Source organism: Mesocricetus auratus, unplaced genomic scaffold (assembly GCF_017639785.1).
Source record: "Mesocricetus auratus isolate SY011 unplaced genomic scaffold, BCM_Maur_2.0 Super-Scaffold_6730, whole genome shotgun sequence".
Taxonomy (NCBI): Eukaryota; Metazoa; Chordata; class Mammalia; order Rodentia; family Cricetidae; genus Mesocricetus; species Mesocricetus auratus.
In genome coordinates, this window is record NW_024429184.1 from 14,297,892 (window position 1) to 14,320,145 (window position 22,254).

Here is a 22,254-nt window from a genome sequence, read left to right on the forward strand (position 1 = left end):
TCTCCAAGCTGCTTTTGGTCATGGTGTTTAATCACAGCAACAGAAACCCTAGCTAAGACACGCTCCAACACCGAATCACATTCAGCCAAGCTGTGGGACTTCACGCAGCCCCCTCTGCTCTCATTTTGCATTCTGGCTCTGGGTATGGGAATCTCATTTTGGATTTCCCACCTGTGGGCCTTTCGCCTTGGTATGTTATAATGTGAGATTTACAAGGCTGACAAAAAAAAAATACAGCCCTGACATCATGTAGCTCCCGCCATTTGTTCTGCTTTAAAGCTCTTCTCCCATTTTATCTAAATTTATACATAGTTTAGAGAGCTGAAAAAACAGACTGTGCCCAATTCTACATTCTTTTATTCTTATTCAACATTTCATATATAATTTTATGTAGGCTTTCTATTTATTATTGTAAAGGATTTAAAATATTCTACGGAACTGAAATATCAGAATTGAAATAACCATCTCTCTCTTCTAGACACACAACATCTTTCTGGTTTGACTATTTAAAATACCGATACTACAGCTATCTTTTAGTATATGCATTTCCTGCATTTGAATTTCCTTACATTCTAAATTTACAGACGTGAGATGTCTTGGCCACATTTCACGGCAGACACTGAGTTGTGTCTTGTCCCACCTCCCCCATAAGTTTATGAACTATTTCACAAAGCCCCTGTGGGTGTACGATTGTGGTTCTTTTCTCAGCATCCAGGCTGACATTTTTTTCTGATTTGTGCTCGTTTGCTAATGAGCTGGCAGCTTACCACCTCCATCGCTTTGTAACAGTTTCCTTTGCATCTTTTTAACTATGAGCCAAGCCAGACCCAACTCCAAGGCTTAGTTTTACTCCTCTAGAGCAATCTAGAACACGATTCTCAACCTGTGGGTTGCAACCCCTGTGGAGTCAAATGGCCTTTCACAGGAGTCAAATATCAGATATCCTGCAGATCAGATATTCACATTATGATTCATAACAGTACAAAATTAGTTATGGAGGAGCAACGAGGCAATTTATGGCTGGGGTCACCACACCGCGAGGAACTGTATTAAAGGGCTGCAGTGTTGGGAAGGTTGAGAACCACTGATTTAGAATGATGTGTGCCCTTACAGCTGTCTCCTCACTTTACAAAGGAGCTGAACCAGTGTCATCAGCTTCTACACGTGCTTGTGAGGAAGGACAGCACTCACTGGTTCACGGTCTCATCCATGGACGTCTGGGCAGATGGCTATAAACGGCTCTTGGATCCCAACCCACAAGCTTCCCAGAGACACTTCAGGGGATCCCTGATCCTCTAAACTGCTCACCCCCAACAAAAGCCTTAACCAGTTCAATAACCAGTCCAGGTCTCAAAACTTGTCCTCTTGTGTTTTTAGGATAGACACCAGGGGATTAGGGACGATGGCCATTTTAAAGTGACAGTCTAGGTTCCCTGGTCCACACCTGTGGTGCCTTCATTCTCTCTGCTCTGGGCTGTTTCTTAAGCCCACTATTCATCAGATAGTGTACTCTGCAATGCACAAGTTGGTCGCTTTTTGGCCTTTTGGCTAAGATTAAGTGAATGCACATGTTGAATCTAAATTTAATCTTCAGAGTGGCTCAATCCATTTTCACAAGTGTCGACACACTGAGACACAAATCATTGCCTGCAGGCAGCTACCCAGGTTACTGCTTGATGCTGTAGGCCTCCATTGGTCCCTTCCTGAACAAGAGTACCCTTTTCTCTCAGGTCTAACTGAAGATATAGCAGGGCAGAGAGAAAATAAAGAGAATACACATAGACCAGGGCAACTGGATCTTTTGTTTAAATGGCCATGGACCCCATTCCTTCAATTTCTCTGGATGACAAAAGTTTAGACTTGACATTGTTAAAATCTTATACTGATTGCTAGATTCAGAATGGCAAAGGTTATCAGGCATTTTACACATTATGAGTAAATGTGTCTTTAATCAATAAATCCATATTAAAAACATCAACCTCAGGCTGGGAAATGGTTCTGTGGTTAAGAACATTTGTTGCTCTTTGCAGAGGACCTGAGTTCAGTTCTCAGTACCCCAGGTTGCTCACCACTGAAACTTCAGCTTCAGAAGATCCAATGCCCTCTTCTGACTTCTACGAGCACACATGCACATACACACACACTGCACACAGACACAGACACACACACACACTGCACACAGACAGATACATACACATACATAAGAATAAAATAAATCTTGAATCAGTCTGAAGGTCCAGCTTTCCCTTAACAAACGTTTTCTGACACCACACTCCCAGCCTTTTCCTATCAACCCTGGATCTTTCTATATCAAAAAGGACTAGAGAACATGTCTAGGAAAAAGCAAAAGTGAAGCCACATAGACCCAGGCTCCTGTCTTTTTTACTGTGTGATTTAACAGTTAACTCTGTTAATCTAAGTCTGTTTCTTCTTTTGTTACAGTTCCTCCTTTGCAGGATAAGGTGATGATTAGGATTAGACACAGAAAGATTTACAGTTCATAGCAGATGTTTCAGTAAGATATTGGGCTCTTATCAACAGACATTGAGCTCTTAAAAAATCAAAACAGCAGTCCTAGCTACCATCATAATTATTAGCAATATACCAATATTTCCATTCAAGTATAAGCTCATACAGAATGAGAACTGCAATCAGTAGGAATTTCACAGCAGGAGAGCGGAGCTGGTGAATACCAGGCAGCCACACTCAGGGCTTGTCCCTCATCCCACCCACAACCCAGGCCACACCAGCTTTCCTGGTTCAGGGTCTGCAGGCACCTCATGGAGGAAGCACACTAAGCCTCCAGCAACTGCATTCTTTTGGAAGATTCCAGAGTTTCGGAGAGGAACATGCTAGAAGACAGCTGTCCACTTGAGCAAGCACTCCCATCTCTGACCAGTGACCTCACCTGGCTGTGCCCACTGACCAGCACTTCCTCAGCAAAGTGCACCTTCACAGGGTTGGTCTTCAGCCGGGCCCGCTTCTCTTCAGTCAAGAAGGATGACTTGGGGACACCCTGGAAGATGTTAACATGACACACTTTGGAACAGCACATTCATAAAACTGTTTTCATCTTCTCATTTCTTTTTCTTTCTTTCTCCTTTTTTTTTTTTTTTTTTTTTTTTTGGTTTTTCGAGACAGGGTTTCTCTGTATTGCTTTGGAGCCTGTCCTGGCACTGGCTCTGTAGACCAGGCTGGCCTCAAACTCACAGAGATCTGCCTGCCTCTGCCTCCCGAATGCTGGGATTAAAGGCGTGCGCCAACAACGCCTGGTTCATCTTCTTATTTCTTAAAAAAATACAAAACAAAGTAAAACAGCCTCATGGCTGCTACAGATTCATTCAAGCCCACACAAAAGGAGGGTACCCTGTTTAACGACTTCTTTTCCTAGAATCTAAGGAATCCAACCTAGACAGCGTTCTTGTGTGTTTGAACAGTTGGAAATTCCAAATGGCAGCACACTAGTGGTAACACAATGAAGACAAAGAAGACTCAGGTAGACCTGAAATCCAACTCGAGTGCTACCTCAGGAGTTGTGAACACATCAAACACAAATTCCTAAGAGTATGGTGTGTGTGCGTGTATGTGCGTGTGTGTGTGTGTGTGTGTGTGTGTGTGTGTGTGTGTGTGTGTGCGCATGTATGTAGATGTCCCACGATAAAAGTGCTTGCTGTGCAATCATGAAATCATTAGGACTGGAGTTCAGGTCCTAGCTCTTAGGTAACAAAGCCTGAACCCAAGCCCCTTTGGTCTCCATGTGCACACATGCACATGCTAAGCAGATGACTTTGGCTTTCTTGAACTTTCTCTGAATTTCACTCTTTCCATGCACACACGGGAGCTACGCAGAGTTCCCTGATGCTCTGGCCTCTGTGGCATGTGACTGGCACACCCCTCCTCCAGAAGTAGAAAGACTCACATTAGTTGATATGATTCAATGACAGACCCTTACAGAGATCTTATCAGGTCAAACTGTGAGACTTTAGCAGTGTCTTATATGAATCAGACCAACAGGACATGCTATTCCTGCTCAATGGAGTATTTCCCAGTTAGCACCCCACCTTCCCTTCACCATTGTAGATGGTCTTTCAGGCCAACCTTTAGGGTGTCTGTAGTGTATAAGAATCCCAAGATGGCCGGGCGGTGGTGGCACATGCTTTTAATTCCAGCATTCGGGAGGCAGAGGCCGGTAGATCTCTGTGAGTTCGAGGCCAGCCTGGTTTACAGAGCTAGTGCCAGGACAGGCTCCAAAGCTACACAGAGAAACCCTGTCTCAAAAAACCAAAAAAAAAACCAAACAAACAAACAAACAAACAAAAAAAGGATCCCAAGATGGCACTCTGGGCCATGTTCTATGTAGCTGAGGGAAGAGATACGTAACAGCAATGGTGAACTTGCTGAAAGTTCATGGCCTTAGATACCAACACATCAATGCATGAAGTACATGAAATGAACAAATGACCCTGAAACCGACAATTGTGATGTTACTTGGTGTGACGGGACATAAAACTGTGATTTGGCATCTCAGAGACATAGCTTGCTTTCAAACCACAACGGTAACAAGAACTCTAGCATGAGAAGAAAGATGCTCTGTTCCCAGGAGGAAAGGCATGGAGAAATTTTTGGTTTTCCAATCTGAAAGAATAAATGAAACAGGAAAAGAAAAAGTTGAAATCCAAAACTAGTGATGAGATGATTAGACTACTTGAGTAAGTTTAAGACTCATATCCAGGTGAATCTAGGTGCTCTCATGGAACCAGAATATGCCACAGTTGGCAGTGCTCAAGATCAGAGAACAGAAGACATACTTAAAGACTACAGATGGCCATTGTCAAGCTCTCTACAACAAACACCAAAGATTCAGAAAAGCACATGCTGGAAAGCCTATTGTTAATTCTTCCTAAAAATCTGAGACGTGCAACAAGTTTTGGACACTGATCACTGACAACTAAGGAGTTACCAAGGACGAGTCAGAGCCAACTGAGTTTATTTCTCTTTAGAAGAGAGCATTCTAGATCGATGGCCAAGGTCCTGTGGATATGGCAGAATTCCTTCATCTTGCAAAGCATTTAATCACTCCCACAACCCCACTGAGGAAAAGGCCAGATGCACAGTGCCATTAGGTGGACTCAGCAATGGTTTATTTGCACTCTAAATAGTTCTTTCTTTCCTTTCCATTCTTTTCTGTGTTGGGGATCAAACCCAGGGCTTTGTTCCTGTTAGACAAGGGATATAAAACTTAGCTATAAGTCCTGATTTCTATCTAAGCAACTCGGCGTGACTAAAGACGTATACAGACGTAGGCCCACTTTTGGGCATGGCTAGGGGCGTGTACGGAGGAAAGAATAAAAGACTGAGCAGCAGAACCTCTGGCCCTCTTTCTGGCTTCCAGTTTGGCGGCGGAAAAATACTCATCTGGGTTGCGTGTTTTTCCCTTGTGAGTAATTTCTACAATAAATACTTACTTATACTTTTCAATAAGTGTGCCATTTATCGTTGCAGCATCATAAGACGTCATCAACAAAAACTGAATGAGATCTATGAGAACCAGGAGAAGCGATGAGTCAAAGGCCAGGAAAATCCATGAGCCAGGGCATAGAGGGACAGGGCTGTCAACAGTGAGTGTTCAAAGCATCAGGGAAGTGGCACCACTAAAGACGAGAAGATGGCGCAACCAGGGACAGAGCAGAAGAGAGGGAGAGAGAGAGCAGGGATCTATATGAGGAAATCACTGTCCCTTACACAAGGGTGGGCAACCTCCTAAGAGTTAGGCCCAGAGCTGGAATATGTTAAAGAAAATTAGCTGCCTGAGAACCAGAAGTGGAGGAGGCTTCTTGACAAGAAAGAACGATGATTATAGTTGGCAACTGTACAAATAAGCCTTTTAGTCTTAGGACTGTAAAAGCACAGCCAAAACACCAGCGAAGGCAGCATGACCTGACAGGGATTAATAGGAAGTGTGACTCCGAGGGGGGAAAATCAATTGGACAAGCACGGGATGGTAGACTTAGCTGAGAAGCTATTCATTTGAAAACCAGCTCAGTGTTTTCGCTGACCACAAACCTCACCCAAGGCAACAGTGTGATTGGCCAAGTGTTAATCCATTCCCGAGCTCCAGTAGCATTCCTGGCGCACATCAGAAGCGACCCTTCATTCCCAGGAGCACTCTTTGGCCGTTGGTGGAACCAGGGACTTTTCTGGGTGACACCATTTGCAGTGTCTTAGTGATGGCTTCTATTGCTGTGGAGAGACACCATGGCCACGGCAACTCATTTTTTTTTTTTTTTTGGTTTTTCGAGACAGGGTTTCTCTGTATTGTTTTGGAGGCTGTCCTGGAACTCGATCTGTAGACCAGGCTGGCCTCGAACTCACAGAGATCCGCCTTTCTCTGCCTCCCGTGTGCTAGGATTAAAGGCGTGCACCACCAATGCCCGGCTCACGGCAACTCTTATAAAGGAAGAGTGTTTAATTGGGGTGACTTCTGTTCTCAGAGGTTTAGTTCAGTGTCATCATGGTGTGACGTGGTGATAGAGAAGGAGCTGAGAGCCCTACATCTTGATCTGCAGGCAACAGGAAGTGAACTGAGTGTCACATTAAGTGAAGCTTGAGCAAAGGAGACCTCAAAGCTCGTCCCCGTTGTGACACACTTCCTCCATCAAGGCCACACCTACTTCAACAAAGCCACATCTCCTAATAGTGCTACTCTCTATGAGCCTATTGGGGCCAATTACATTCAAGCTACCACAGAAAAGATCACTACAAAATTGTAATCCATCTAGAAAACCATCGCCAGAGTGAAAAGTCATAAAAGCACACCTGTGAGAAGTAATGGTTCCACTTGAAGACACAAAAGCCATGCTTCCAAATCTCAGATGAGTTATCTCAGACAAAATAGACTGTTTGAACTAGTCAGTGGGAGGAACAAGGAAACAGAGCTGCATTGAGAAAGACTGCACCATCATCTGTCATGGAGAAGCCCACATGGGTCACATGGCGGCTCCTGTGTTCTCACATCTGCATGTCAGCACTGCAAACCTGACATCAGTTATACTCTGCAAACCACCTGTATAACGTGCATTGATATTTTAAAGGAACAATTTGAAGAATGTGAACTACCATTTTTCCTAGGACTTCTGAACTCTTCCTAGGTTCACTGATAAAATGTGTGTTTTTGTTACAGAGTTAATGTTTAAAAGTGTTAGAGGAGAAAAAAAACTGTGGTGGTGGTGTATTTTTTTTTGAGACAGGGTTTCTCTGTAGCTTTGGAACCTTTCCTGGAACACACTCTGCAGACCTGGCTGACTTTGAACTCACAGAGATCTGCCTGCCTCTGCCTCTGCCCTGCATGGTACACTCCTTTAATGCAGCACTCAGGAGCCAAGGCTACACAGAGAAATCCTGTCTCAAAAAAAAACAGAATGAAAGAAAGAAAGAAGAAAGAGGGAGGAGGAAGGGGGAGAGAGAGAGAGAGAGAGAGAGAGAGAGAGAGAGAGAGAGAGAGAGAGAGAGAGAGAGAGAGAGAGAGAGAGAGAGAGAGAGAGAGAGAGAGAGAGAGAGAGAGAGAGAGAAATTGCTGGTCAAGAGAATGGACTCTCTGGGCTGTGTAGACCTAAGTTCCAGTTGGGCTGGTTTAATCACTCTGGCTAAGGGACCACCTAGGAAAGGGATGCTCACCTTAAGCCACACTAACAAGCTAGTATAATCAGCTCTTTAATGAGATACTGTTCTTTTTCCCTCCCAGAATCCCTGCCCCTAATGACACAGCCCACTGGAGGCAAGCTTGTGAGGGATGTAGTCTGCCCTCAGGAAGAGCACTGCTTCCTTTTCCTTTTCTAGGCATGCTTTCTTTAACACTTTGCAATGTTGAGGTTCCCTTACTCTTTCTCCAAGCCTCCCTCCCTGCCATTATCTGCCTGGCGGCCCTGTGTTTGACGCCATGCCAGCTTCAGTGGTATGGCTTTCCCCCCTCCCTCCTCCATGCTCCTCCTCTAGGTGCTGCTGAGTTTGCAGCATGCTTGCCCCAGGACTTTTCAATGCTAACAAAATCGTTCTTGTGCTTCCATCAGAATCCATTGTTAAATTCTTTTATAAATAAAACTAAGAACTCCAAAGGGTGTTGGGGAAGTCCTGTGTATATGTCAATAAAGCACTGTTGGCCAATAGGGAAGCAAGATAGGTGGGACTAGGAGTTGAGGAGGATTCTGGGTAGGAGAAACACAGGGAGTCAAGATGTAACTGCCATAGGGGTAAGAAGCCCGGAAAGTTCTCCGGTAAGAGAAATACTTAGATTAACAATTATGGGATAAATACTTAAGTCAGAGCTAGCAAGGCGCCGGGCGTTGGTAGTGCACGCCTGTAATCCCAGCACTTGGGAGGCAGAGGGAGGCGGATCTCTGTGAGTTTGAGGCCAGCCTAGTCTACAACGTGAGTTCCAGGACAGCCTCCAAAGCCACAGAGAAACCCTGTCTCGAAAAAAAAAAAAAAACAAGCAAGGCCAACCGCTTCATAATTAATACAGCCTCCTGTGTGTTTATTTGGGACTGATGCGGCTCTGGAACCAGGCTGGCAGGAAGGCTTCTCTTTACAAAAGGGAACTCCTGCTTTTTCTTTATGAAAAGAATCTTAAAAATGACTAGCTGAAAAGTTATTTCCTACCTTTGCAGCACCCTTGCCAAGGGTGACAAAACAGTACTCAATATTATCTTATGAAAACAGCAGGGTGTATGAAGGCCAAACAGAATCATCTTAGTAAGTAAGTGTGGGTTCTGGAGTCTGACTTCCTAGAAATAAACCCAACCCCGTTGAACTCTGGGTGTTACACAATGGGCAAAGTGGTGGATAATGAGTATAGTCTGCTTTGTTGTTTGTTGGATTTCCTTCTGGTGAAAATTATGTAACATGTTAATACTAAAATAATTAATGTAATTGATATAAGAATTCAGACTTGGGGTTGAGGAGATGGCTCAGTGGTTAAAAGTCTGGGCCACCATTAGTCTCTGTGTTGCACACCTTTAATCCCAACAATTGGAAGAGAGATAGGCAGATCTCTTTGACTTAAAGACCAGCCTGGTCTACATAGAGTTCCAGGACAGTCACAGCCACATAGTGAGACCCTGTCTCAGAAATAACAAAAGAATTTGTGCTACTCTGCAGAGAGCCGGAGTTCAATTCCTAGCACCCACATCAGGTGGCTCATAACTGCCACCATTACTTCTCTTCCAGCTCCCTTGGGCACACACTCATGTACACAAACCCACATACAGGCACATACCTGGACACACAACTTAAGAAAAATAACAATGATAACTTTTTAAAATGCAAATTTTAAGCCAGACTATATTTTCCCATAAGTTCTGGGCCCTAGCTGTGAGAAATAGAAATTAATGTCCTAGCTTTGGATTTTATAATTCCTAGTTTAAATTACTTGAGGATCCCAATAATGTACCATGTCCACAGCAATATCAACCCTCCTTGTTGAAGCAAGTCATGTCTGCTTATGTTGCCATGTCTGTGAAATGCTTTGGATCACTTCTGATGGAGGCCCGGGAGGTCAGTGTATGGTCAGGGCATTTCTCAAGAGTCCTGGTGGCCAGAATTAGATTCTCCTGAGTGTGGTACTCACATTCTACCTGGAAAGTCTGGCACTAGGACATAGACTTTTTTTCCCTTCTCTACTTTTCGGTTTTAAGGAATATAGCCACGTGCCATTCTCTGCCTCATAGAACCAAGTACTTTACTTTGCCCATTTCATGGAATTGCTGTGGGAAACCCCACCTAATTAAGATTAAGATGCTTCCCATTGAGATGATAATAAGCTAAATAAAAAGAATGGCTTACCACCTGCACTGTTATTTACTCTGATTAGCCATTCCATTTTTGTATTGGGTTTACCTTATTTCACAGACAGACTCTGGTCAGAACAGAAAAGCCTCCATTTAGTATGCATGGAACATTCAGCTTGTCATATTTATAGCAAACATTTTAATCCTAATTGGGTGATTCCCCCCCCCCGTTCTCAAGAAATAAGAAAACACTTGTTGAACAAGGAGAGGAGACTGGTTCTTCATTTATGGAATGCTTGGACCACAAAAAGTTAAATAACTAAAGGGCCATTTCTTCCACTATGCTTCTTCCTGCTCCCATATACACAGGAAATTCTTCAACAGTCCATGGTCTGACCATCAACCCATCCATGTTGTTTACCTCTAATTTTTATTTATTTAAAATTACATTTACTTATTGTCTGCACACACAATGGCTCTTTCCTTTCACTATCTAGGTCCCAGGCGCTGAACTCAGGCCATCAGGCATGACAACAATATATATTCTATAACACTATATGGTATGTGATAAGGCTGCCTGTATCCCAACTATTTAAAAAATGTTAAGCATGGTCATACACACTTATAACACCAGCACTCAGGAGGCTGAGGCAGGAGGATTCACTACAAGATGTAGACTTTGATTTTTATTCTTTTTTGTTTGAGACAGGGTTTCTCTGTAGCTTTGGAGCCTATCCCGGCACTCACTCTGTAGACCAGGCTGGCCTCGAACTCACAGAGATCCACCTGCCTCTGCCTCCCAAGTGTTGGGATTAAAGGAGTGTGCCACCAACGCCCAGCGATTTTTATTATTTTCCTTAATCATTTTAGTTGGTGGGTTTATTGAGGCAGGAACTCGCGTAGCCCAGCTTGGTCTTCATCTGAGTATGTAGCCTTGAACTTATGACCTGAGACATTTTCGTGCACCACCACACTTAGTTGTCTTACTAGTTTTATTTTTTTCCTCCAACTTCTTTTCACCAAATGCTTAGTTGATGTTTTTCCTTTTTAAGTAGTAAAAACAGCTAAGACTATGAATTTTACTCTGATCACAGTTTCAACACATAGTAATTTTATTATTGTTGTTTTGAGACTTGATTTTTTTTCCATGAAACCCTGGCTGTCCTAGAACTCACTATGGAGACCAGGCTGGCTTTGAACTCACAGACCCCCCTTCCTCTCCTTCTGAGGACTGGGATTAAATGTTGTGCCACCACACCCAGCTTAGTTTTTATTTTAGATTATATTCATGAAAAGGAACCTTTATAGCTTTAAAATTTTGTTTTGTGTATTTTCAATAGGGTCTCATATATAACCCAAGAGAGCCTGGAGTTTGCTCTGGAGCCCAGGTTGGCCTCAAGCATTTGGTCCTCTTGCTTCAGTCCCCTGAGTGCTGGTTTTGTAAGTGTAAGCCTCCACATCCACACATATATGCTTTTTTTTTTTTAATTGGGGAGGGCTGTGGTCTTTTGTTTGTTTGTTTTTGGTTTGTTTACTCCTTTGCCTCTTTGTGAGTCCACCACTGAGCTCCAAAGCAAAGCACAAAGGCTTATTCTTTCTTATGAATATTTAGTCTTAGCTTAGCTTATTTCTAGACAGCTTTTCTTAAATTATCCTGTATGCCTTTTGGCTCTGGACTTTTACCTTTCTATATTCTATATACCTTTCTTTACTTCTTATTCTGGCTGGCTGTGTAGCTGGGTGGCTGGCTGTGTAGCTGGGTGGCTGGCTGGGTAGCTGGGTGGCTGGCCCCTGGTGTACTCTCTCCTTCTTTTCTCATTCTTCAATCTTCTCTTTCCAGATTTCTCCTCCTATTTATTCTCTCTTTCTGTCAGCCCTGCGTATCATTTCTCCTGCCTAGCTATTGGCTGTCCAGCTCTTCGTTAGACCAGTCAGGTGTTTTAGGCAGGCAAAGTAACACAGCTTCACAGAGTTAGACAAATGCAACAAAGAATGCATTCAATACATCTTTGCATCATTAAACAAATGTTCTACAGCATAAACAAATGTAACACATCTTCAACTAATATTCCACAACAGGGGGTGTTATTGCATTTTTGGTTAATCTAATGTATAATTAATTGGGCTAGGTTAGTAAATACATTATTAAAATTCCCTCCTCCTTTTTTGATCTAAGTGTAGCTAAATTCTCAAAGGGTGAACTTTTGTCAATGTTTCCTCCCTGGTCAGTTTGCTCTTATGACCTCATCCCAGGAGTTCCCCAGTACCTGTATCAAGGGCCCCTTTGTGATCTGGGCTGCCATTTTCTGACTCATTGCAACCAGAGCCTACCTTGTGTTGGGCCTCGGCTGATAAAACTGTCACAGGCCGTACTTCGTTTGGTGCTTTGGGTGACCCAGTAGACAGACAAGGCAGTTACTGTCACCCACCATTTTACCCAGTGAAAACTGGAAGGAGGAACCTGTCCAAATCGCCCCATCCAAGCTTGCCGTGGAGCTCAGTTTGTTGTCCCTCTATTAGCGCACTCTGTATTACACATGGTCTCCTCCCCTAAACTATGGTACCCAAGGTCCGGGCCACATCTGGTCCCTCCACGGCACCTGTGGCCAGGAGGTCTTCAGGTCACGTTGGCTGACTAGCCAGCCACTGCCTGGCAGCTGCCACCCTCTGCCCTCTGCCCTCCTTTATAAGGTATATCTTCAAGGAGCAGCAGAGTCTTAGGGTCAGGGAAAGTAAAACTAACGTACAGGACAAAAAAAGAGATTTACCGATGTGCAGCGAACAACTGTAATTGAAAGAGCATCTTCAGTTTCCCTGAAAAACAGAAAAGGATAAAAGACAATCAGTCATTCACGTGTGTGTGTGAGTGTGTGTGTGTGAGCGTGTGTGTGGTGTGTGTGTGAGTGTGTGTGTATTGTGTGTGTGTGTGGTATGTGGTATGTGTATGTGGTGTGTATGTGTGTATTGTGTGTGTGTGGTGTGTGTGGAGTGTGTGGAGTATGTATGTGTGTGGCATGTGGCGTGTGTGTGGTGTGTTTGTGTGGTATGTGTGTGTGTGTGGTATGTGTGGAGTGTGTATGTGTGTGGTATGTGGTGTGTGTGGTGTGTATGTGTGTATGGTGTGTGTGTGTAGCATGCGGTGTGTGTATGTATGTGTGTGTGGTGTGTGTGTGGTATGTGTGGAGTGTGTGGAGTATGTATGTGTGTGGCATGTGGTGTGTGTGTGGTGTGTTTGTGTGGTATGTGTGTGCTACGTGTGTGGTGTGCTTGGAGTTGGTCGTTTGTGCTGTGGTGTGTGTGTCATACTGTGATAAAGCTGCCTCTTTAAAAAGGCTTCTTGGGCTCAGCAAAGCTGAGGAGGATCTGAGAGTGCTCCTGCTGCCTGGACGCCCACCTCTGCCATGAGGACACTTCACGGCCACTACCTTAAGGCTCTTCCTTCAGTCTCACATGGTAGAGAACTCACACAGTTGATACCGGCCAGTTTTATGTCCAAAGATAATTTTTTTAAATGGTGACAACACAGGCAATTTAACTATTTCAAAACACACAGGCTAAACATTTCTCTGTCGATAACATCTATCAGCTAAAAGCCAACTCTTCTGTGGTATTTGGGTACACACAGTTACTGCAGTGAGCCCAAAGATATAATCAGGATACTGAATAGACATTTTTATCTCAAATTTATCTTGGCGATTTCAAAAGCAAACAACAGGTAATTGTCACACCTCCACTTTCTTTAACAAAGAACCAGGGAGACAGGCAGATCTCCACCCCGCCTTGCCATGCCAACCCACAAAAAGAAGCAGTTTGCAAACTTTCATTTGATTCTTTGCAATGCAGACATTTAGGCCAGTGGAGAGGTGAGTAGGTACATCATTCTCTCCCTTGGTTAGGCTCAGCCTGAGGATCCCACTGTCTGGGGTTGCCTCGGCTCCAGTTCATGTGAACTCAGGGCTTTTCAGAGGCAAATCACAGAAATCCAAGGTCCTGGTGCTCTACAAAGGGTATTTGGGCCTCAAAGGTCTTTGGGAAATTACAGAGATTTTGTTGCTATTATTGTCCGGTTACTTTAGTTTTGTTCGCTTACCCTTATGATTAAAATGAGTGAAAACATGTGCACTGCTTTCAGACACAGGACATCACGTTACAACAGCAATCCATGGCACAGGGAGCAGAGTTACAGTACGCCTCAGTCAGGAGGTCACTGTGGTGACCCTTCTCAGGGAGAATGATACTGGATCTTGCTGAGTTGGTACTCAGGATCCTCCATAATCTGGGTGTTACCTCCCAGAACATTTCCCATGCTGTTGCCAGTGAATTTTTTTACCCAGACCATCACCCAAGTTCTACCCAGGAAGAAAGGTCCTGCAGCAGAGGCTGGCACGGGGCTTGCATGCATAAAGCCCGGATTTGATCCTCAGCGTCCCATAAACTGGATGTGGTAATGCACACAGGGACCCGCAAAGGCTTGTAAGTGTCTGGGGAGCAGACTGCCTCTGCCTCCCAGGGTTCTCTGCCCGGACTAGATGCTCAGTGAGCAGATAGGGGCCAACTGTTACTCAGACACCTAGTTTCTAGACCGTGGCTTAAAGTTATAAATACATTTATTGATCCCTTGGAGTTTTAAGACTGACAGAAGTACTAGTGGCACCGAAAAATCTTTTGGAAGCGGTCCTCCTTGGGAAAACAGCCCAATAACTTAGAAAGCAAACTCTGAAGTTTCTATATTTACTTAAAGTTATCGAATCCTTTCCCGTCTGCTTCACAGACTCAATTAAGCCCCTGGCATTCCTGAAGCAATACTGTGGTTTGGCTTCATAGATTCGCTGTGAATCTTAACTCGAGCTCTGTCTGTCTGCTTCCACAGTAAGACGGCACTTCCTAAGGGTGGCTGTGGGGCTCTGCATCTTCAGTCCCTCCCACTCTGGCTGTGGGTGTTACCTATCCCCGGGATATGCTCACAAAAGAGTGTGCCCACAAAGCCAGGCCAGCCAGATCACAAAAAGGCACACACTACTCTCACTTAACTCTGCTTCTCGTTTCTATTAACATTAATATCACAGAACGGGGTTGAGTAGCAAATCTACAAGTCAAAGCCTGCATGTCCTGACGTGATGTCTCTTAGTCTCCGCCCCTGCCATCACTGACATTTGTCCACCTTTAAATCTGGTGGCTGATTCTCAGGGCTACACAGTCTCTCATGTGCTGAGTGTCTTCTGCACATCCGACTCGCCCTTGGGGAGGTCCAGGCAGCAAAGGAAGCATGCATGTAAATCACAGTGACTTAAGAGAGAAATGTAGGTGTCACACCAATAAAATCACATATATGCCCAGCCAGGCTGTAACAGGAAGAACACTCAAGAAGGCAGTGACAGAATTCAGGACAAGCAAACATACTGACATGTATTTAGTTCAAGCTTTGGCATATGCTACCTTAGAGGACAGGACCAATGTCATATCCACCAGTACACTCCCCACGGTGCTTAGTATGGAGTCCTGGCATAGTGAAGGTTTGATAAGTATGCAGCCTTTGCCTGTCAAAGTTCTGTAGGCAGGTGGGAGACAGCAGACCATACCACCACCATAGCCAAAGCACTATTGCTGGTGCTTTTAAGGGGACAGGGCCTGCCAGTCACAGCACTCCTAAGGACAGATGAGTACCTGAGAATATCGCCCGCCCGCTCACAGGACAGGTCTTCAGCTGGCTCATTGTTCATCTGAAGAATCTGGTCTCCAGGGAACAGTTTGCCGTGAGCAGAGCTGCCTGTTGGCCAGAAAATAGGTAACTGCTTAGGTTAGAGAGGCTGAAACAAGTCAGTGTACCACGGAATAGCAGCCTAGGTCCCCTGGGCACTGGCTCCTGTCATTTTCCCCATTATAAGCCATGGGAAAGGTGCCGATTCTCCAACAGTTTCAAGAGATGGTGGAGACTGTCCACAGAAAGAAAAGGAACAGAAGTGTCCAAACTATCAAGCCGGCCAAGGGACTGTTCTGCTCCCCCAAGGAGCTGAGTGTGTGTACGTTCCTATGTATATACATGGAAATTAATATATTTTAGCCAGTCTCAAGTCTAACACCAACACACAGCTCAAGCATGAAAGCAAGCACCGGGCTCTCCAGCCTGCTTCTCTCCTTCCGGCACTAAATACATACTACAGCCGTCCTTCACGCAGTCTACATTTCAGAGACCCAAGTGAAAACAAATTAATCGTTTCCATTATTCCTCTCTCTCTCCACCTCTCCTTTCCTCCCTCCCCTTCCTCCCCTTTCTCTTTTCTTCCCTCCTTCCTTCCTTCCCCTCCCCCTCCAGAGCTTGACAGCCTGTACATGCAGGATTCAAAGAGGAGGACCAGCTTGTCCAAGTACCTTTCCTGCCCCTGACACTGGTCTGGAAGCCATAGAAATGCAGAGCCCTGGGCCAAGGCCAGTGCAAGTCGAGGGCTCAGAGCAGTGAATGCCCCCAGGGCCACTCCAATGTGGCACAAAAGTCAGGTGGAAAGCCAGAGACAGAATGAGGTCAGAATTTTCCAGCCTCCCAGGTAGCGTTTTCTGCCTTTTCTTACAGGCCACAGAGGGGGAGGAGAAGCTACTGTTTTCCCTAAGAGGCCAAGATCCTTTCATGTTTCCCCATCAGCCCCTACCTGCTGTGACAGCCACCACTGTGAGAGGAAGTGTCTCGGAAATGTGAAATCCATAGTTCTGGAGGAGGACATCTTTGTCTAGTGTTACTGTGTGCCTCACTGTCGTGAGAGCCTGGGCTGCGTTCCCGGGGGGCCCATCAGCTGCAGCAACTTTAGCCCTAGAAGAGAAGGAGGAGGTTAAAAAGAAAGAAAACAAAACAAAAGAAAAAGAAAAAGCAGAACTCCAAAAGGTGGGCTTCCCATCGGGTCAGTCCCAGGGGTGTCAGAGAAACACTCGAGGCTAAGTAGACACCAGGCCTTTTCTTTCAGTCCTGAGGCTCAGGGCCTTGCCTGTGGTAGGCAAGGGCTTGGCCACCACACTAGATCTTCAGCACTCGGCTTTGGGATATAAGGTATGGTTATACAGCCTGGACTGGCCTCAAACTTGACATCTTTCTCCCTCTGCTTCCCAAATGTTCAGAGAGATGACACAGTCCAGGTCCTAGACTATAGAGAATCAATGACCAGAAGGACAGACGGCTGGCAGGCATTCCAGTAGAGAGTAGGGAAGGAAAAGCATGGGGAAATGGAGGAGTGAGACGATCTGTTTAGCAGTTTCATTTTTAGACGTGTGTCTGTGTATGTCCATGTGTGTGTGTGCACATATGTGTGGGGACTCGTGGAGGTCAGAAGAGGGCACTGGATTCCCTGGAGCTGGAGTTACAGGAGGTTGTGAGCTACATAACACAGGTACTAGGAACTGAATTCTGGTCCTCTGCAAGAGTAGCCAATGCTTTAACCTCGGAGTCATCTCTCTTGGTGATGACTTATTTTATAGATGAATGTTCTTAGATGGTCTGTCTATTTTGCTTCATAAAGCATTTTTTTCTGCTAAACTTTGTAACTGTGAGGATTTCTATATGAAATACCAGGTAGCAAGGACTGCTCAGTATTAATTTCTAAAAAATTAATCTCTAAAAAATACATATTCTCCACAATTCTTCACAGACCTTGAAAGAATAATAATAAACTTTGTATGGAAAAACAAAAGACCCAGGATAGCCAAAACAACCTTATTCAACAAAGCAACATCTGACTTCAAGCTCTATTATACAGCTGTAATCCTGAAACAGCTTGGTATTGGCACAAAAATAGACAGGTAGATCAATGGAATAGAATTGAACACCCTGATATTAACCCATACATGTATGAACATCTGATTTTCGACAAAGAAGCTAAAAATATACAATGGAATAAAGAAAGCATCTTCAACAAATGGTTCTGGTATAACTGGATGCTGGCATGTAGAAGAATATGTATAGATCCATATCTATCACCATGCACAAAACTTAAGTCCAAATGGATCAAAGACCTCAACATAAATCCAGCCACACTGAACCTCTTAGAAGAGAATGTGGGTGGTACCCTCTAACGAATTGGTACAGGAGACAGCTTCCTGAACATAACGCTAGTAGCACAAACACTGAGATCGACAATTAACAAATGGGACCTCCAGAAACTGAGAAGCTTCTGTAAGCCATCCAGGAAATGCAAATCAAAACAACTCTGAGATACCATCTCAATCCTGTCAGAATGGCTAAAATCAAAAACTCCAATGATAGCTTATGCTGGAAAGGATGTGGAGAGAGGGGAACATTCCTACACTGCTGGTGGGAGTGCTGACTTGTACAGCCACTTTGGAAATCAGTATGGAGATTCCTCAGGAAAATGGGAATCAGTCTACCACAAGATCCAGCAACTCTACTCTTAGTTAGGCATATACCCAAAAGATGCCCATTCATACAACAAGGATGTCTGTTCCACTATGTTCATAGCAGCATTATTTGTAATAGCCAGAACCTGGAAGCAACCTAGATGCTCCTCAACTGAAGAGTGGATAGAGAAAATGTGCTGCATTTACACAATGGAGTATTGCTCAGCGGAAAAAAACAATGGAATCTTGAAATTTGCAGGCAAATGTATGGCACTAGAAGAAACCATACTGAGTGAGGTATCCCAGTCACAAAAAGAGAAACATGATATGTACTCTCTCATTTATGGATTTTAGACATGAATCAGGGGAGTGCCAGCACACGATCCCACTGCCAGAGAGTCTAGGAAACAGAACCTTCATCCAGTGACTGATGAAAGCAGAGGCAGATACCCATAGACAAACACTGAACTAAACTAGAATCCAGTATCAGAAAGAGAGAACTGATGGTCAAAGGAGTTAAGACTGGACTGGTTTAACTCACAGAAACAGTTGACCTGAACAAGGGGGGAGCTCTTGGACTCCAGATTGATGGCTGTGTGGAAAGCATGGGACTAACCCAGACCCCCTGACTGTGGGTGTCAGTGAGGAGGCCTAGGTAATATATGGGGCCTTGGGTAGTATTTATCCCTGGCATACAAATAGATTTTGAGTGCCCATGCTCTTTCAACCAGGACTCTTGGAGGAGGGCCTAGGCCCTGCCTGGATGAAATGACAGTTACTGGAGATCCACCATGGAGGGCCTCACCCTCCTGTGATGGGAGTGGAGGTTGGGTGGGGGACTGGGAGACCTGGTGGGGAGGGCGGGGGAGGAGGGGAGAGAGAGGGAGCTGGGATTGACATGTGAAACAAGATTGTTTCTAACCTAAAGAAAAAAAATACATATTCTCTCTACATCTAAAAGCAAATCTCAAAAGTAGTTTTCATCTGACTGAAGTAGATGATTTTTTGCCCTAACATTCAGGGTTCATTCTGAGGAAGGGCAAAGAATGGTGAGCAGAGGTGTTTACCATTGCTATAAACAAGAGTACTGTGGAGACGTAACAGCTCCCTCAGCCTCTGACTCTCTGTAATTGATTCTCGTCTATTTACTAAACACTGTCAGAATGCTTCCTGATGCAACAGGACCTTACGTATTGGGCTCGTCATTTATAATGATTGAAAAGTCCCACCAAGAATCAAAAAGTACGCCAGGCATTGATGGTGCACGCCTTTAATCCCAGCACTTGGGAGGCAGAGGCAGGCGGATCTCTGTGAGTTCGAGGCCAGCCTGGTCTACAGAGCGAGTTCCAGGACAGGCTCCAAAACAATACAAAGAAACCAAAAAACAAACAAACAAACAACAACAACCACAAAAAGAATCAAGAAGTATTAAGCACTGTCTCCCAGAGCCAGTTTCCTGGACCCCACACATTATCTGTTGAGGAGCCCACTGACAGATGGGCACAGCATTACTCTGGAGAGAAGACCCAATCCCCACTGCTCAGAGGCAGGGTCCTTCCTCCAGGAAGCTCTCAGGAGGCTGAGGCAGAAGGGGCTCAAGGTAACATACAGCCTGGGCTACACAGACCCACTTGGTTTCAAAACAAAAGCAAAAATGCCAGGCCCAGGAGCCCACACCCACAATGCCAGCATCTGAGACACAGAGGCAGGAAGATCAGGAATTCAAGACCACAATGGGCTACTTGAGACTCTGTGTCTGAAAAACAGTACAAAACAATATAAAATTTAAAATTATGTGCTGTGTGTGCATATCTGTGTGTATATACACACACATTCAAGTACCCTTGGGGGCAGAAGAGGAAGCTGGATCCCTTGGAGTTAGAGTTGCATGTACCTGCGAGCCACCGAAATGTGGGTACTGAGAACCAAACTCCAGTCTACTGCAAGAGCAGCAAGTGCTTTTAACCACCGAGTCATCTCTCCAGGCTTTAAAGCTATAAAGTGGCTGCAGAACACATTTGCCATTCTCTGCTGGAAGGCTGAGACAGGAAGATAGTGGAGCCTAGGAGTTCAATGCCAGCCTGAGGAACACAGGAAGACATGTACACACACACACACACACACACACACACACACACGCAGACTACAAAAGGTCTTTCTAAATGTAAGTAATATACTTTACACGGCAGCTCACAACTGTTTGTGACTCTACTCAGTTTCATGAAATGTGATGCCCTCTGGCCTTTCCCGACCCTAGTCATACACACAACAAAATATATACAGACATATAGGCAAAACATTCATACACATAAAATAACCTTAAAAAATCATCCGTGTTTTCTAAGAAGCAAAGGATATAATTATGCCTATTTAATGTAACAAAAGGAAGTTTAGAACATTTAACCAGGGATGAAAATGATAGGAGAAATAAGCATAGGGAGTGGGCAAGTATCACCTTTCCTCATTTTCATTTAAGTGTGTGTGTGTGTGTGTGTATACGTATGTATGTATGTATGTATGTATGTATGTATGTATGTCTATGTGTGTATGTATGTATATGCATGTGTGTATGTATATGTGTATGTATGTCTATGTGTGTATGTATGTATATGTGTGTGTGTGTTCATTCACTGCATATACATAGGGTCAGTTCTCTTCTTCCATCCTTACTCAGTTCTGAGGCTTGAACCCAAGCAGGAAGGCTTGCATGGCAAACACTTCTATACACTGAGCCATCTCTCTGGCCCCCAGCTTTTTCCAGGGCTACAAAAGAAATCATTAGAGCTGCAGAATAAAACAAAACATAGCCACAAGAAAGCCAACAACTCATTAAAAACAGATTAGTTGAAGATATATTCAGTGCCAGGCATTGTTAATGAACTAATGCTAGGCAGTCAGAAAACAGCACCAGAGGATTCAACTAACAAAATTAGTGGTATGCACTCATTAACTCAGGGTCAGAGAGGGTTACTTAAGGTAGAAGACGAAACTGTCATTGAAGCCATAAAGGAAGGCAAATCTGGTACAGGTCAGACCAGGTCTCCTGGGGGTGGGGGTCGGGGGTTAAATGAAGAAAAACAAAAGCGTCAAGTTAAAGCATAGATTTAATGTCATATGGATTAGGAATTCTCTGAGATTAAAAAATAAATTTAGAAACTTAAATCCAGGCATGGTGGCACATGCCTGTAATTCCAGCACTTGGGAGGTAAAGGAAGACAGATCAAGAGTTCAAGGTCATCCTCAGCTACATGGTGAATTTGGGGCTGGCGTGGGCTACCTGAGACCCTGTCTCAAAAATTCAATTCACTCATTCATGGGAACAATAATAGCAGTAGTAGTAACAGCAGGAGGATAGCCATCAACAAAGGAGTGCTGAATATATTTTTATATGTAACTTATTCACTTTGCCCTCACGATAAACACATGAGGCATTTTTGCTTTTATAAAGAGAACAATCTCTAAGCTATGACTGGGACTCCCTAAGGATGAGCTAGTGGTTGTTTTGCATGCACACGTGCACACACACACCCCCCACACCACTTACAGAACACAAGCAAACTCTCCCCCATGTCCCCCATTCCCAGTCTTCAAGTGCTGGCAGATCACCTGGCCAACGCCCCTTCCCAGAGCTTCACTCTAGCCTGAGCATCCCAGCTACACTAGCTTTAGCCTTCAGCTTTCAACTCTTCCAGCTAACCCCTGCATGGAGTCATCAGGACAAGCCAAGCCCAGTTGGAATGTCTTCTCCTCCTCAGAGTCCTGGCTTAATGACCGCAGAGCATCTGAACCTTTGAAAGCCATTTAACCCAAATAACATGACTTGTAGTAGACTCTACTTCCATGGAAGCAGAAACCAACCTGTGTATTTCTCACAGCACCAGGTGAAAAAAAGCTAATTCACAGGAAGCACCAGACGCCTTCAGTATGTAACCAGGCTTGCTGGGTGTATAAATGAGCAAACTATTATAGATATGCAGCACGATACTGCTCATTAGTTAGTTGTAACATTCCTTAAGGTAATGATCTGATAAGACCAATGAATTAGCAAGAAGTATAAATGTATAAAATCACTGGAAACTAGCAATATGAATGTGTTAGATAACTCAATGCTGCTCATTTTTCTTTATGTTTGCTT

General features: G+C 44.3%; 1 protein-coding gene across 5 annotated transcripts in view; it reads right to left on the reverse strand.

Annotated features, from left to right (window-relative positions):
• Frmpd1 (FERM and PDZ domain containing 1) overlaps positions 1-22,254 on the reverse strand; it is a 169,977-nt gene that overhangs the window by 24,200 nt on the left and 123,523 nt on the right. For all 5 annotated transcript variants that reach the window (XM_021232300.2, XM_021232301.2, XM_005078749.3 and 2 more), the window contains exons 3-6: positions 16,427-16,584; positions 15,447-15,549; positions 12,551-12,596; positions 2,909-3,016 (exon numbers count right to left, since the gene is read on the reverse strand). In XM_021232300.2, coding sequence (XP_021087959.1) covers positions 2,909-3,016; positions 12,551-12,596; positions 15,447-15,549; positions 16,427-16,584 — 415 coding nt within the window. The remainder of the gene's footprint in view (positions 1-2,908; positions 3,017-12,550; positions 12,597-15,446; positions 15,550-16,426; positions 16,585-22,254) is intronic.